The sequence below is a fragment of the Mastacembelus armatus genome, chromosome 8 (genome assembly GCF_900324485.2).
Source record: "Mastacembelus armatus chromosome 8, fMasArm1.2, whole genome shotgun sequence".
NCBI lineage: Eukaryota > Metazoa > Chordata > Actinopteri > Synbranchiformes > Mastacembelidae > Mastacembelus > Mastacembelus armatus.
The window spans coordinates 1,140,854-1,157,397 of NC_046640.1; the positions used below are offsets into that span (position 1 = coordinate 1,140,854).

Consider the following 16,544-nt stretch of genomic DNA (forward strand, 5'->3'; position numbering starts at 1 on the left):
TCAGCCGCTTGTATCCGCGATCTTGTCCTTTCGGTCATGACCGAAAGCTCATGACCATAAGTGAGAGTAGGAACGTAGATTGACCGGTAAATCTAGAGCTTCGCCTTCCGGTGTAGCTCTTTCTTCACCACAACGGACCGGTACACCGACCGCATTACTGCTGCCGATGCCCCGATCCGTCTGTCAATCTTACGTTCCGTCTTTGCTGGTAATTATCATGTAAAGTAAAAACAAGTAAATTTAAGATAGAAAATTAAGTCTTTAATAGCATATACAACCTTCACAGTGTGTGGTGTGTGAGGAAGCACAGGTCCTTTGCCTCTGATAAACCTACATCACAGCTCACAGCTCAAAGTCAAATAACTTAGTAACTACAGACTTTTAGGTTTCTGGGATTATGGACTTCCTCCAGAGGCTTTTATTTTTTGGACATTACTTCCTGCCGGCGCTTGGTTTCCTTAAGTATATTGACCTAATTGCTTGATTCATTGCACCTGCCAACTGCACCTTTTAGGAAGAACAGTTCATTCCTTGCCAGTTTGTGGTTAATGCTCCCGTTAACACTCTTCAGCCATTTGACTTGATTCTTGCCTGAAACTACTTGAGAACTTACCTTTGAGACTATTATGCTGTTTTTGTGCTTTCACCAGGAAACCTGTGATTTCAAGGAACGTGCCTCGACTTGCATTACTGGCTTGTCCGGCAAAAGACAAACTTAGTCCATATCCAGGAAAAAAAAAAAAAATTAAGACGGTCTTTCTTAATTTGACTACTGTACATGAAGAGAGATAAGTGAACTCAATTGTGTTTTTGGATTTTTGAAGAGGATTAATCCATTTGGAATAATGTATTACCCAAGTAAATGAACACTAAGGAGCAACGCAGTACTCATGTTTGACTTTGGACACAAGTTAGTAGAATAAGAATACATGAACCATTGGAATTTGTTTATTTAAACATTTATTATCTGCTTTTGGAGTTTGAAGATTAGTAGGAACTTCCTGTATCACAGCGACGAAGGACCTACAAGACACAGTAGGAATCAACAACACGAAAAAGAAATTAAAGAATTCTATATTTGACTCACCTACCTGCATATCTGGAGTTACACCTTCCCAGGGGCAGTCCTCCACAGTAATCAGTTGAAAATTACTTTCCCTGCCAAAGGACTTAAATCCCATTCTCGGGTAATAAATAAATCAATACACAGTTTTTCATCGTCATGATCTCTGGCCCATTCTAATCTTTATATGTTTCTTTATAGATCTATTTGGCCTACAATCCGGACCTTGCACCAGATCCTTCCTTGTTATAAATAAAGATTGTTGAATCTCCTTACCTCTTTTGTTTGTCAGTTTTTGAGCTCTTGGTAAAAAAATCTTGTCGAACTCTAACATGGACTGTCTAATTCAATTCAATTCAATCAATTCAATTTATTTTATTTGTATAGCGCCAAATCACAATACAAATCATCTCAAGGCACTTTACAAAAACTAAAAACTCAACAAATCCCTTATGAGCAAGCACTTGGCGACAGTGGAGAGGAAAAACTCCCTTTAATGGAAGAAAAAACCTCCAACAGACCGGGCTCAGTTTGGGCAGCCATCTGCTTCGACCGGTTGGGGTGAGTGGATAGAGCAGAGAGAAAAGAACAGCAACAATAAATAATGCAATGCAATATCATTTTCACCTCTGTGTCACAAATGCACCTTAAATATTTACTATAAATCTTTATTAGTAGTGGTCTGTTAGCAAATAGACTGAGGACAAACTTTGGTAAGATTATATAGAAGTTTCACTTGCAAGGAGTAACAGTCACACAGCACCTTAGTGCAGCATGAGGGTGCTAGCGGGGCAGCACATCATTTTAATATTATGATACAAAAAGTCGTGATAAAAGAAGAAAGAGGAGGCAGTTTCCCACAAAACAGCAAGACATCTGGGTTTTGATACCAAGTGTCTTATCAGAGAATGAAGGTTAGAACAGACTGACCAGAGAGAGAGATAACAGGCCCTATTCAACAGTGTTTTCGACTCACATTAAAGTAAAGTGGATTAACAAATTTGAGGTTAAATATTCATTTCTCTAACATCTGTAATGCACTTACTCTCTTTATATATATATCGTATCTATATATGTGTATATATATATATATATATATATATACAGAGAGAGAGAGAGAGAGAGAGAGATGTGTAAATCAATGAGTTATATGGATTATGGATGAGTGAGTTATATGAGTGAGTTATATGGATTATAGATCAATGAGTTATATGGATTATGAATCAGTCAGTTATATGAATTATGGATCAATGAGTTATATGCATTATGAATCAGTGAGTTATATGAATTATGGATCAATTAGATTTTGTAGGCCTACATATACGCACTAGGAAGTGCAGTATCGTAACATGGCGGACGTGTTGACGCGAGCTGACGTATCGTGGTAATGACCAGCAGCTGCTCTCCAACATCGACAGGTATTATATAGTTACACCTCTCGGCTGGAAACCATCCGTCGTCGCTGTCTGCTGTGGCTGCTGAATGCTCTCCCCCGCTTTCCAGACGAGGCGCAGTTCAGCTGGAACGAGCCTTGAGCAATCCGCGTATCCTGCGCCGGAAGTTGCGGTCGAGACGTCGGTGTTCATGAGAAGGGCTGGAGTGAACCGGCACAGACCGTCCCGGGGTTGAAGAGAGGCTAGTGGACGGCGAGAGAGCACAGAGCAGACGGAAGGAATATATATTGATGTTTGTTTCTCACAGTTGTGCTGCCGCTCCCTCATCGGTAATTACACTTGTTTGAGTTTGGTCCGTTGATTCGCGGTGCGAAATGTTGTGGCAGCTAATGCTAACACGGACTAGCTTATCAGACAGTGTTAGCATTAGCTATGCGGTTAACCAGTTAGTTTCTTCGTTCGTTGCTGGGTGTCAGGTATTGGACATTAGTGGGACACATTTGAAAACAAAACGACTGTTTAAATGAAATTACTGGAATAGCGGTTGTTCGCTGGCGTCGTTAGCAGTGATGTAAAGTGCTAATGGTTAGCTGGTGTTCAGGTCCGCCCTTAGGCCTCACACTCCTTTACGAATACCGTCAGTTTTTAGTGGCGCATTCTTCGTCTTTGTGTTTTTTGTTAGGTCAGTGTCCGATTGTTGCCCTGAAACGATCATAATCGGCCAAAACGTGTTTCCGTGGTTATGCGAAGTTGTTGCTTTGTTTTGTTTCACACATAGTAACATTAACGCGTTGGAGTTACTCGACTGTGTTTTTCGTCCAGTTCCTGATTCCGATCACCACACAGGAAGGGCCTGAAGATCCCCGTGTGTCCTGAAGGAAGGGAGTCTGCTGTGCCCTGTTAGCTCATCGCCGGGCCAAGACAGACCCTGCTGTTGTACTGAGCTCTTCGGGTGAGGAGAGGGGTGTCTGAATACAGTGTGAGCAGTTCTCCATATGTGTGTGACAATGGGGGACATAAGTGACCTGGACCGACAGATAGAGCAGCTCAGACGCTGTGAGCTCATTAAGGAAAACGAAGTCAAAGCACTGTGTGCCAAAGCCAGGTAAGGCTTTATGTGTCGGTAATACATGCACTTTTCACTCGAAGTATGTACAACACAGTGACTCGGCATACTTTATAAAACTTTGGGCTCATGTTTGCTTTTATTGCATTGACAGCATAGACAGTGTATGAGTGGACACAGGGACATGAGCCATTTAACCACTGTCTGCAGTTTTATTTTCATCTCACAGTTTGCTTTGAATACATGTATAGTATGACGTGGTTAGTTTCCTGTAACAGCCGTTTCATCTGTAGTCATTTTGTACTATGGTATGGTTTAGCCAATATCAGATTGGAATGAAATTACAGCAGGTAGTCATACTGAAGTAAGGTGGATTGGGCTGGTGGATCAGAAATCTTATTAGGTTATGACATAATTGATGATTTCATGGTTTAATCAGTTGGACTTCATTTATGTCCAGGTGCTATTTTTGCAGCAGTAGCCTATATCTACAGAAAATCTGTGAAACTTTATACGTGCAGAAATTTGTATTTTAACGTTTGGTATATATTTTTAGAGAGATTCTGGTTGAAGAAAGCAATGTCCAGAGGGTAGACTCTCCTGTCACAGTAAGTAGCATTTTTTAGTATTTGAGCAGAATTTTCACTCAGTTTAAAAGACAGGATTCTAATAACGCTTCTCCTAATTTTACTCCTAGGTGTGTGGCGATATACATGGTCAGTTCTATGACTTGAAAGAGCTGTTTAGAGTAAGTTTCTTTGTTCAACACAGATCGTAGATTCTATTTTAATGCTTTTAGTCATGCTGAACACAGATGTACACATTCTCAGCATTATCCAAGTGCAATATGCTGAACACAAGGCCTTCTTGTATGTTTAGGCTAGTCTTCATTTTATAGCATGTTCTGCCATCAGTGCTTCTGATTAACTAATGCTTGGTAAAGTTAATTTTGGTCCAGTCCTAGTGAGAATGGTAGTGACATTATTTTTATGACACTATAATATCTGGCTGTTTAACTGTTTATTACTCTTTCTACATTGCAGGTTGGTGGAGATGTCCCAGAGACAAATTATCTTTTCATGGGCGACTTTGTGGACAGGGGCTTCTACAGTGTTGAGACTTTCCTCCTACTGCTAGCTCTTAAGGTACACATGGATTTCTAGTCTATGTTCACTGCTGTCGTAGGATTTAAAGGCTACATATGCCTTTATGAGGTGGACAGATCTTATGAAATCTCTGGCCACCCTCCTCTTGTTTTTTTTCTGCTCTGCTCCTAAGGTGCGTTATCCAGACAGGATAACCCTAATCCGTGGAAACCACGAGTCCCGGCAAATCACCCAGGTATATGGTTTCTACGATGAGTGCCTCCGCAAGTACGGCTCAGTCACTGTCTGGAGATACTGCACTGAGATCTTTGACTACCTGTCCCTTTCCGCTATCATTGATGGCAAGGTGAGTTGCATGGTCTCGAATTCATATTGATGACAGTGGAAATAAATGTACTAAACTTACATAAATGGTGGTGATGTTGCTGCTCTGATGTCTGGGTCAGTATGTTCTCACTCTCTCTCTATCCATCAGATCTTCTGTGTGCACGGTGGCTTGTCTCCTTCCATTCAGACACTGGACCAAATCCGGACCATTGACAGAAAACAGGAAGTACCCCATGATGGACCTATGTGTGACCTCCTGTGGTCAGACCCTGAAGGTATACAGTCTTTTCAGACACAATGTTGTTAATTTACATGGGTATCAATGTACAAAGAAAACCTGATGACACAATGAAGGGCAAAGTGGCTGCACTAGTAGAACTGTGCTTTTGAAAATTGCATTTTCCAGACCTAGAAAAGCCCTGAAACGTTGGGGAAAACCATACAGAATAATTTCGTTAATATTCTTACACAGTCTAGTCATTACATTTTTATTCTGCAACAAGTTGTCCAGACAGGAAACAAGACACAGTTGATTGAAAATTTTGCATCAGTTCATCATTATCACCGGGAATATTATTGTAATTATTTTTTTAGACTTTTTCTCAATTCATATTAGTGCCATAAACAATACATCCACAGTGTTAAGTGTTTGGTCACAATGTGCTTACCAGCTTGTTTTGCCTGCAGATGTGTCACTAGTGAACAGGAGCCATGTGTGTATTTGCATATATGAGCATCTGTTCTGAATTTTAAGTGAGGTGTAGTGTTGATAATATTTGTCTTTTAATCCTGAGTCTACAATGCATGAAACTGAATTGGATACAATCTGTATTGGTGTCTCCAGGACTCAGTGGCAGGTAGTTTCTTCCAGCTGTGTAATAACCCCCATTGCCAGCCTAATGTTGCTGAAAATGTCTTGGAAGGTCATTTTTTGAAGAGAGTGAAGTCCTGGTAGCACAATTCAGTTTCCCATCACCTTTTTTTTTTTCTTTTTTTTTTTTCCTCCCTGCTCTCAGACACCACAGGGTGGGGGGTGAGCCCTCGGGGTGCTGGGTACTTGTTTGGAAGCGATGTGGTGGCTCAGTTCAACGCTGCCAACGACATCCACATGATCTGCCGAGCACACCAGCTGGTCATGGAGGGCTATAAGTGGCATTTCAATGAGACGGTTCTCACTGTGTGGTCAGCACCCAACTACTGCTACAGGTGGGCAATTACGGCAAAACCGCAAAGAATGAATTGCCTTTTAATGCCTTATTTTCATTGTGGTTTTGTTGTGAATCAACCGGTAGGTCAGACTATGCCAACTTATTTCATAATCACTCCCAGTAATTCTTTCTCCCTGACCAAGCTCCTCATATTTGTCACAAAATACTCATGATTCATTTGTTACGCATAAACAAACTGAAATCACATACCCCAGAGATATAAATGGTTACAGTACTTCCAAAGCAAAGTCTCAAGGCACTATATAGTGTTGCATGAAAAAAAACTTCTTGTATGAAGTTTTGTGTAGTGTATTATAGTCGATGGCTATTTCATTGATTCCATGTCAGCATTATACTTGGGGTTGCATCTCCCAAAGCATTTTGGGAACTGTATTTTCTGATCATAGAGTATGATAGACAAACAATAATTGTTGCTGTGACATTTTTATGTGAGACATTATGAAAGCTCAGAATGTTCCATGACTGTGATTAACACAGTCTCGTCTCTATCTGGTCATTTATTTGTCAATTTGGACATTTAATATGTGAGTTGTGAAGGAAGTGGTGAACATTTAGCAGTTTATATATCCAAGGCAGATTTGAAGGAAGAGTTTTTGCTGTTTTTTAAATAGCAGTGGGTTGTTTTCCCTTACTTTATTAACCTACAAAGTTTTATTTCCAGGTACAGCAAAGAACACTTTACAGTACTAGGAATTTGTCTTGGTGTATGGTGCAAACATATATACAGATATGAACACGATTTTAGAATAAAAAAAGAAAATACTATATACAGAAAAGTGAGTCTGCATGAAAAATTGTAAAAATATGCAAATGTGACCGTTTCCTTCTCTCTGGACAATCAGATGTGGCAATGTGGCAGCCATCTTGGAGCTGGATGAGCATTTACAGCGGGAATTCATCATATTTGAGGCAGCACCACAAGAGACCAGAGGCATCCCCTCCAAGAAGCCAGTAGCTGACTATTTTCTGTAAAATCTTTGAGCAGACAGCCATGATGTGTTGAAACCTCCGGTACCATTTCACACCAGCTGCTGGACGGTTCTGTCAGTTTGAACTCACAGCAGTTAGACAGAAAACCTGCCAAACTCCACGAAACTCCATGCTGTTCCACCACGAGGAGCTGGATTTTTGCTGTACTGCCCAAACCTGACAGAGCAGTCACTGTGAAAAGTGTAGGGGTGAGGTGGATACTGGGCCCATGACTGTTGTCACTTCTCATAATCTGTATAATATGGCTATTTTTTTTTCTGCCCTCAAGTCTACTTCCATTCCCATTGGTTGTTCTCCTCTCTCAAGCTTTGTAGATTTAAAAAAAAACAAAAAAAAAAAACATCCTTCCTTGACTAAACCTCCCAACCCCCCCGTTTTTCTTTTTTTTTGTTTTTTTTTTTCCATCACGAACATTGTCCTTTTAGTCTTAGTGTTTGGAAGGAATTAGATCTTTTTTTTTTTTCTTCTAAAATATGCAGATGTGGGAAGTTTCACTTTTATCATTCGATGAATTCCTTCATTGCATATGTTCTTAGTTTTTTTTTTTTTTTTTTGTAGTAGTATACTTGTTGCTGTTAAATGCAAAATGACCGATCTCCCCACCCTCTTTTGCTCTTAGTTTTCTGTTTAACCATCATTTGTCATATGTGTTACTGTCTAACATACCTAGTGCTGCTGCTCAACACCATTACAAATAAATACCAGAAATGTAGCGACTCCCAAAAAGTCACTATATTCACCCTTAGTTTCTCTCTGAATTCCTTTTAATCTGCAAATCTCTGCAGGTCTGTCAATTTTGATATTGTGAGAATAAAGTTTTGTATCAATGCTGATTTCTTTTCAGGTGTGATTTAATGATGCATGCATACTTCCGCTGATCAGCAATGAATGGCATGCTCAGAAGATTCCTGTTTAAAGGGTCAGTTCACCCAAAAGCTGCACCTTTTGATGTAGTCATTTCTATAGAGCTATTTTGATTTTGCCAGGGTGCCTACGTGTGTAAACTGTGAAGCTACTGGTCACACCACAGCCTCGACTGAATGTGACTAATGGTTGCTGTTTGTAAAATTTCACATTTTTAATTTGAGCTTAGATTCTGAAAGTCTACTGTAACATTTTGAGATACCCAGTTTGCCATCCTACAAATGAAGGTGAGGAGAGAGGAAATACTGTCATATTCCAAAAAAGTTAAAGTTCAATGTGTAATATTCAGAGCGACCTATTAGCAGAAATGGAGTATAGTATGCATAAATAAGTTGCGAATAGTGTTTAATCACTGGAAAATACCAACCATTGCATTTTCATAATTTTATAATGAGCCTTTTAAATCTACATAGGGAGTTCTAAATGTGATTCAATTCAATTTTATTTGTATAGCGCCAAATCACAATACAAATCATCTCAAGGCACTTTACAAAAACTAAAACTAAAAACCCAACAATTCCCTTATGAGCAAGCACTTGGCGACAGTGGAGAGGAAAAACTCCCTTTAACGGAAGAAAAAACCTCCAGCAGAACCGGGCTCAGTTTGGGCGGCCATCTGCCTCGACCGGTTGGGGTGAGTGGATAGAGCAGAGAGAAAAGAACAGCAACAATAAACAACAAATAGACACTGCAAGTTGGTGGGGCCAGTAACTGCACATCAGCGATAAACAGCTCCAGGACTTAGGGTAGGGGGCTTAGGGTAGGGGAGCTCAGTGCACCGATGGTCCTCAGGCAGTCTAGGCCTATAGCAGCATAATTAAGGGATGGTTCAGGGTTGCCTGAAGCCAGCCCTAACTATATGCTTTGTCAAAGAGGAAGGTTTTAAGTCTAGTCTTAAAAGTACAGAGAGTGTCTGCCTTGGTCGCTAAAGGCTCTGCCTCCCATTCTGCTTTTGGAAACTCTGGGAACCACAAGTAGACCTGCACTCTGAGAGCGAAGTGGTCTATTGATATAATATGGTACTATGAGGTCTTTAAGGTATGAAGGAGCTTGATTATGAAGGGATTTGTATGTGAGAAGAAGGATTTTAAATTCTATTCTATATTTTACAGGGAGCCAATGAAGAGAAGCCAATATAGGAGAAATATGATCTCTCTTGCTAGTTCCTGTCAGGACTCTCGCTGCGGCATTCTGGATTAATTGGAGGCTTTTTATGGAGATACTGGGACATCCAGATAGTAATGAGTTACAGTAATCTAGCCTTGAGGTAACAAATCTGCATCATTTTGAGACAGGATGTTCCTAATTTTGGAAATGTTGCGCAGGTGAAAGAATGCAGTTCTAGAGATTTGTTTTATGTGTGAGTTAAAGGACATGTCCTGGTCAAAAATAACTCCAAAGGTTTTTTACAGTAGTGCTGGAGGCCAGGGCTATGCCATCTAGAGTAGCTATAATTTTAGAAAAGTTATTTCTGAGATTTTTTGGCCCAAATACAATGACTTCTGTTTTCTCTGAGTTTAAAAGTAAAAAGTTACTGGTCATCCAGGCCTTTATGTCAGTTAGACACGCTTGAAGTCTGGTTAACTGGTTTGTGTTAACAGGTTTAATAGATAGATATAACTGAGTGTCATCTGCATAGCAGTGGTAATTAATAGAGTGCTTCCTAATGACATATCCTAAAGGAAGCATGTACAGGGTGAACAGAATCGGTCCTAGCACAGAGCATTGTGGAACGCCATAACTAACTTTTGTTCGTGTGGAAGGTTCATCATGGACATGAACAAACTGGAATCTGTCTGATGAATAGGATTGGAACCATTTTAACGCTGTTCCTCTGATACCAGTCACATGCTCCAGTCTCTGCAATAAGATGTTGTGGTCAATGGTGTCGAATGCAGCACTAAGGTCTAGGAGGACAAGTATAGAAACAAGTCCATTATCTGAGCCTAAGACAAGATCGTTGGTAACTTTCAACAGTGCTGTTTCTGTACTATGATGTGCTCTAAATCCTGATTGAAAATCTTCAAATAGTTCATTCCTGTGTAAGTGGTCTGATAGCTGCTTAGCGACAGCTTTTTCTAGGATTTTAGAAATAAATGGCAGGTTGGATATTGGTCTATAATTAGCCAAGACTCCTGGATCAGTTTAACACACTATAAAGAGGTAAAAGTACTGTCTGAGTAATTCAAACCATTCAAACCAGCAGGGACTCACTCTAAACTCCAACTAACCTGTGTTGAAGTCTGGCTACAAAGGGGGGTGGGACCAATAGGGACCACTCGTCTCAAACCAGTGAAGAAACCAACCACACCCAGGGGAATTAGGTGAGTGAGGAGTAGAGTGACCTGGGGAGAAGACTGCTCAGAAGTACATTTTGCCATGGAGGGTCCAATATATCGACCCTGGCACCCCTTTAGACTATTTTGTGGGGTGACACTGACAATAAGCATATTGACTGTCATATTGCTGACCACAGTTATGCTGATTCTGTTTCTCTTTGAGAAGGGTTTGCAACAGCTGGAGAATGCTACTAACTCCACTGCGATAAGACCTGGTAACTTTTCCTCCCTTGAGAAGGAATTGCTACAGCCAGGTAATGCAATGGACAACACCAAAACAAACCTAGGACAAAGAGAGCTACTGATGTGCCCACTTTTATTTTTTGGGCCAATGAGACTCAAAGTGTCCAGCTTGATTTTTGTAAAGTAGTTAACTGTGGTAATGTGTGACAGGAATAGCTAACATGGGCAGACAAGTATATTTATGTCGTTAAAATATGTAGGTTACACTGATAAGACTCAATCCACACAATGATCCAACAGGCAGCTGTTTACTTCCACCTGCCCTCCAGCCAGTAAACAATGTCTTTGCATTATTTGATGCCACCTATTCCTGCTCTTACTCCTCCTTTCTTTACATCTTATAGTACTAATTATACCTGTTTTTGAGAAATTCCACTTCAGGGAGAAAGGTCGGTGATCTCCACTGGTGCAACTCTACCAACTCTGTGACCACTCCTGGGGCAGGCTATGACCCTTCCTGGTTCATGAACCATGTTACTGCACGTGCTGACCTGTGGTGGTATTGTGGGGGAAACCAATTGAGGCCAGTGCTCCTGCCTGATTGGCAGGGAACCTGTGCTCTTATACAATTGGTATAACACATTTTATGTGTTACCTCTGTCTGGTTCTTCCCTAGACAGCCCACACCGTGTGAAAAGAGACACTGCAGCAGTTTTGATAACAGAGTATATATTGATGCCATCAGAGTGCCCAGAGGAGTTCTCGACGAGTACAAAGCTAGAAACCAAGTTGCAGCAGGGTCTGAATCTTTCCTGTTTTGGTGGTCAACCATTAATAAAAATGTGGATTGGATAAATTATTTGTATTATAACCAGCAGAGATTCATTAACTACACTAGAGATGCTGTCAGAGGCTTAGCAGAGCAGTCTTATGACCTGGCAGAACCGGATGGCATTGGACATGTTACTGGCTAAGGAGGGAGGTGTTTGTAAAATGTTGGGATCTACCTGTTGTACCTTTATTCCTAACAACACTTCCCCAGATGGATCTGTCACTCGAGCTTTACAAGGACTACAAGCCTTATCTGAGGAGCTCGCTGAGAATGCTGGTATTGTCGACAACTTCACTTCTTGGCTGGAGGGAATGTTTGGTAAATGGAGCAATCTGGTTCAGTCCATACTCATCTCAATGGCTGTGATGATTGCTATTTTGGTCACCTGTGGTTGCTGTTGCATTCCATGTATTAGAGGCCTTTGTCAACGCCTTATTGACACAGCAATTAACAAACAAATGTATCAGTCCATTTCACAGGATGACCAGGACCCTGAAACTTCCCCAGAACTAATGAAGGAAGACCTGACTGCGTCTTTTACCGACTATGATAAATTTGTCTTAACTTCTGAACTGTAAGGCACAAATGACTCCAACATTGAAAATTCCTACAGGAAGTGATGTTGTGATGACTGTTTGCCCATAAAGACAGAAAGTTATGGCATTTACTTCTCACTTCTACAAGTTATATTTAGCATGCTAATCATTTTAGATTTGTGATTGTGATCTTGTTTGTTTGTTTGATCGAAGTTATGATTTATGATTTTACTGTTTTTCCCATAATAGTAATAATTCTGATCTTTCTGTGTGTTTTACCAGAATAATTATCATGAATGATCTGCTAAACATTTTCATATAATAGTTATGCTGAGCATAAACAGGAGGTATGTGTTAGAGAAATTAAAACGTTTACCCTCCTGTGACCTGATCCACCTTACTTTAGTATAACCAAGGTGCTGTGTGACTGTTACTACTTGCAAGTAAAACTTCTATATAATCTTACCAAAGTTCGTCCTCTGAGTCTATTTTTTAAAGAATTTACCTAAAACAGTGAAAACATATTTTGAAATTTTTGCAGATTTTTACAAAAAAAGAAGTCTCTCATACTTACAATATTCTGACCCTTAATTCCTTAATTCATTACATCAGTTTAGAGTTTCCAGTTTTCTTGGGCAAGTCTCTACAGGCTTTACATACCTGGATTATGGCAGGTTATCCCATTCATCCAGATCCTCTCAAGCTGTGAACAGCCATCTTAAGGTCTCTGCACAGGTGATGTGTGGAGCTTAAACCTGGACTTTGCTGGGCCCCTCAGGGACAATTCAGAGACTTGTCTTGAAAACACTCCAGCTTTGTGTTGGCTGCTTTAGGGTCACCTCAGTCTCACTCCCTCTGTACTCTGCAGCAGGGTTTCTTCAAGTACCTGTCTGTTTGGCTTCATTCATCAGGCCCCTGCTGCTAAGAACCCCCCACAGCATGATGCTGCCCCCACCATGGTTCACTGTACGGATGGTGTGAGCAGGTGATGAGCAGAGCCTGGTGTTCACTAGACATACTGCGTGGAGATGAGTCCAAAGAATTTAGATTTGTCTTACAGGCATAGATGGATTACAGAACCGGTGCACAATATACCGATACTAGAAAGGTATGACGATACCCTGTCTGTAAAAACAGTACAATAGCTTGTTTTATAAGTATCACTAAGAGAACTGTATGTTCAAAGTTATGTTGCTATGCGACAGTGGGCAGTGCTGGTCGAGGCAGATGGCCGCCCAAACTGAGCCCGGTTCTGCTGGAGGTTTTTTTCTTCCGTTAAAGGGAGTTTTTTCCTCTCCACTGTCGCCAAGTGCTTGCTCATAAGGGAATTGTTGGGTTTTTAGTTTTAGTTTTTGTAAAGTGCCTTGAGATGATTTGTATTGTGATTTGGCGCTATACAAATAAAATTGAATTGAATTGAATTGAATTGCTGTGAGTGTGTGTGTGTGTGCAGCTTTCTGCTTCACTCCAGGAACATTGGCGATGTTTCTCTCCTCTCCTGTACTCTCAGTGAGCTGCAGGCAACTTACATGGTTAAAAAAGGCATGGCAGCAACTTTCCAACCATGTCTGGTTTGTAAACAAAGCAGACAGAAGTGAAATGCAGCATTATTTCAGTTCTGTAGCCGACAGACAGGACAAAATCATGGAAATTGCAAAGCTCGTTGGTAAAAGATGTTTCAAACTAAAGGAGCCTACATGTCCAGCTTTTCAAAGTAAATAACTTAGAGTGACAGAATAATGATTAGTGAATGTAATCGATAACATTTGCCAAGTCAAAGGAGTGAGCTGTTTTCACCATTAGTTTGATGAGCAAATTGACAGCTGTCTAATTTAAGTCTTTAGCTGTGATAATTAACATAATTCTCTCTTGTTGTTTTATTGCCTCTTTTCAGATTCTCCACAGCACTGACACTGTCAAAATATGTTTTCTTTGTTTTGTGTTTATTAAGTTCCATGTTCTTTCATCTATTATTCCATTACTTTTTACTTATGGTTTAGTTTTTCCCATGGTAGTGTTATTGAGGCAGATATTGGTATCAAACTCATTTACATATGGTGACAACACTCACCCTAAGACCAGAGAACCTTGGAGGAAAGGTTAACCTTTCCCCTGTAAAGAGAATCAAATTATTACTAAAAGCCAGACTATCTTGCTCGTCATGCCCTGGCAGTTCTTCAAATGTCATGTGGCAAATTCCAAGCAGCTGCCACGTGACATGCCACTCAAAGTGGCTGCACAACATGTTCTTGATTTTATCCTATAGTGTGAGGTGCGGCCTTATATACACGGGCTGTCTCTCTCAACTGTCTATTGGCGACGGACCGGGGTGGGGGCGGCTGTTTACCCAGAACCCGCTGGAGGGAGGGGCCCTGAAAAATCCTGGAATGAAAAGAGATACTGATCAAGTGAGCATGATCTGATTCTGAATGAACCGTGTTAGTGCTGGAACTGGTTTTAGTGGCAGGTGTGTAGTGTTTGCGTATAATGATGGCCCAGTATACTGTACAGACTGCAGTGATCTCCCATCCGACAACTTCATGGCAGGTTTTTCAAGATCCACTGATAATGCTGCCCTGCCCCTTTCCAGGCGTGCCATCCTGAACCGGTAGATCCAAAAAGACCGAGACCCGGAATCACAGCTCTCTTCGGCTTTTTCTCGGCGCGGGTGTTGCATCGCTGCTGCAGACTCAAACGGCAAACGAACAGGTAGAACAAACAGCGCGGTGTTTCTTCTTGATTTCAGTTTCTGCACATGCTTTTATTTTGTTGTTCCAGTTTCTGCACATGCTTTTATTTTGTTGTTATTGCTGTAAGGCATGATGTGCATCTGGCAGCTGAAACTAGTGACCACTGTGTGCGCGAACTCCTCTGGGAAATGTCACCATTCAAATCTCTGATCAGAGCAGCTACACAATTGAAACGTCTTCTCAAACCTTCGGCCTGATCGATTTACCAGCTATTTTCTCTCCGCTGGAAAATATTGCGAAATATTTGAAGGCGCGTCCTCTATTAGCGTCTGGCTTTGACAGCACAAAATGGCAGTTTTGACGTTATTAGAGGAGGCAGCAACATTTCAACAGGGAGACATCCCTGGGCTTAAATGACACAAGGTCATATGCTCAGGCCTGTCTGTCCACTGTGGAGTGAACTTTACTGCTCTAGTCAACCACACTGAGTTATCCATCTGTTCATGCAGTTATATAAAGGAATACTTAATATATTACACAGTGCATTTCATTTATTATTCAGCTATTGTAAACTAAATAGTGTTTGCCAGAAACTCATACTGATTGACCCAAAAACTCCGACAGGTCAACTTGTGAAAATCAGTCGTCAGGTGACATTTTTAAAGTAACAAAACAAGCATGTACCTGTTGCACCTTCTCAAATGTCATGTATTTCCTGCTTTTCTCCATCTCTGGCTATTTAAAAGCTGAGCCATGTTCCTCTGCTTGCATGTGTTCCAGGTGAAAGGATGGACACCCAGAGCCAAGTCGTGGACAGGCTGCGGTCTGCGTTTCATTCGGGTGTCACAATACCGGAGCAGTTTCGCAGATCGCAGCTGACCAAGCTGATGTCCATGATCAAAGACAATGAGGAGCAGATTTTAAAGGCGCTGCACAAAGACCTGGCAAAGGTACAAGACTGTGCTTGTGTGTCATGTGCATACCAATGTTTGGCTGTTGTTGAATTTGTACATTTTTGTTACAAACTACTCATGCACAGTGTTTGGAGCACAGCGGATCATTTTGTTTGCTACAGTTGAGTAACTACTAACCTGCCTTTCTTATTGCTGCTCTTTGCACATCAGCCAAAATTTGAGGCTGTCCTGTCTGAGATTGATATAGTGATCAATGAGCTGCACCATGCCATGACAAACCTCAAAACCTGGATGCAGCTGGAGTATGTCAGCAAAACCCTGGTGGGTTTAACAGTGAGCTCTCAGAACTGTTGCATACCTATATGACTAAAGTTATTTTTATTATTGCTTACTATGAACGTTGTATTGCTGTGTAATTTACCTTTGATGTTTGTCCACTTTTAGGCCACAAAACTAGATGACTGTTTTGTACGAAGGGAACCATTAGGAGTTGTGTTAATCATCGGGCCCTGGAACTACCCCCTGCAGCTCCTCCTCATACCAATGGTTGGAGCCATAGCTGCAGGTGCTAGTCACATATTTCACTGAACCAGATGAACATACGTAACACTGGATAATATTTAACGGCCATAGAAACATGTACAGTGTAACTTATGTCAGCTCCGTGACTATCTTCACTGTCTCGTACTAGGAAACTGTGTGATCATCAAGCCTTCAGAGGTCAGTGCTGCCACAGATTGTCTGATGGCAGAACTCATCCCCAAGTATCTGTCTCAGGTAAAGCAACTTCTCAGGTTTTCTTCTGTTAAGGCCTTTTTCTGTTTTTGAATCAAGAATCCTTTGTCAAAATAATAAAATTCATCTCATAATCCCTGTTTTCTGAGGTCATTGGGGAAATAAGCTCTAAACTCCTGCTTAAAATGGGACTCTTAATTTGACAGGATTGTTATG

General features: G+C 41.0%; 2 protein-coding genes across 4 annotated transcripts in view; both read left to right on the top strand.

The window, feature by feature from the left end:
* The first annotated feature begins 2,449 nt into the window (after positions 1–2,449).
* Positions 2,450–8,008, top strand: LOC113141234 (serine/threonine-protein phosphatase 4 catalytic subunit B). Of its 2 annotated transcripts, none has more exons than XM_026325518.2 (9): positions 2,450–2,786; positions 3,236–3,562; positions 4,080–4,131; positions 4,221–4,271; positions 4,567–4,668; positions 4,802–4,975; positions 5,105–5,231; positions 5,973–6,162; positions 7,028–8,008. In XM_026325518.2, the coding sequence occupies exons 2-9, from the start codon at positions 3,453–3,455 to the stop codon at positions 7,155–7,157; spliced, it is 936 nt and encodes a 311-aa protein (XP_026181303.1). In that variant the 5' UTR covers positions 2,450–2,786; positions 3,236–3,452; the 3' UTR covers positions 7,158–8,008. The 2 variants fall into 2 exon arrangements, with proteins under 2 accessions (XP_026181303.1, XP_026181302.1); XM_026325517.2 differs by having other exon boundaries at positions 3,280–3,562.
* Positions 8,009–14,300: 6,292 nt separating this feature from the next.
* aldh3b1 (aldehyde dehydrogenase 3 family, member B1) overlaps positions 14,301–16,544 on the top strand; it is an 8,482-nt gene continuing 6,238 nt past the window's right edge. Inside the window, exons 1-7 of one of the 2 annotated variants that reach the window (XM_026326059.1) lie at positions 14,301–14,397; positions 14,580–14,698; positions 15,460–15,629; positions 15,804–15,914; positions 16,038–16,158; positions 16,285–16,370; positions 16,535–16,544. The exon at positions 16,535–16,544 is cut by the window's right edge and continues 72 nt beyond it. In XM_026326059.1, the coding sequence (XP_026181844.1) occupies positions 15,468–15,629; positions 15,804–15,914; positions 16,038–16,158; positions 16,285–16,370; positions 16,535–16,544 (490 nt within the window). In that variant the 5' untranslated portion in view covers positions 14,301–14,397; positions 14,580–14,698; positions 15,460–15,467. Of the gene's footprint in view, positions 14,457–14,579; positions 14,699–15,459; positions 15,630–15,803; positions 15,915–16,037; positions 16,159–16,284; positions 16,371–16,534 lie in introns of both variants that reach the window. The other variant, XM_026326058.1, reaches the window with a different exon arrangement.

Excerpts from the sequence above, each read along its gene's own strand:
- LOC113141234 (XM_026325518.2), top strand. The coding sequence starts at position 3,453 with ATGTGTGTGACAATGGGGGACATAAGTGACCTGGACCGACAGATAGAG. Across the intron at positions 4,669-4,801 it reads TCCTACTGCTAGCTCTTAAG|GTGCGTTATCCAGACAGGAT; the intron begins GTACACATGGAT and ends TCTGCTCCTAAG. Across the intron at positions 6,163-7,027 it reads GCACCCAACTACTGCTACAG|ATGTGGCAATGTGGCAGCCA; the intron begins GTGGGCAATTAC and ends CTGGACAATCAG.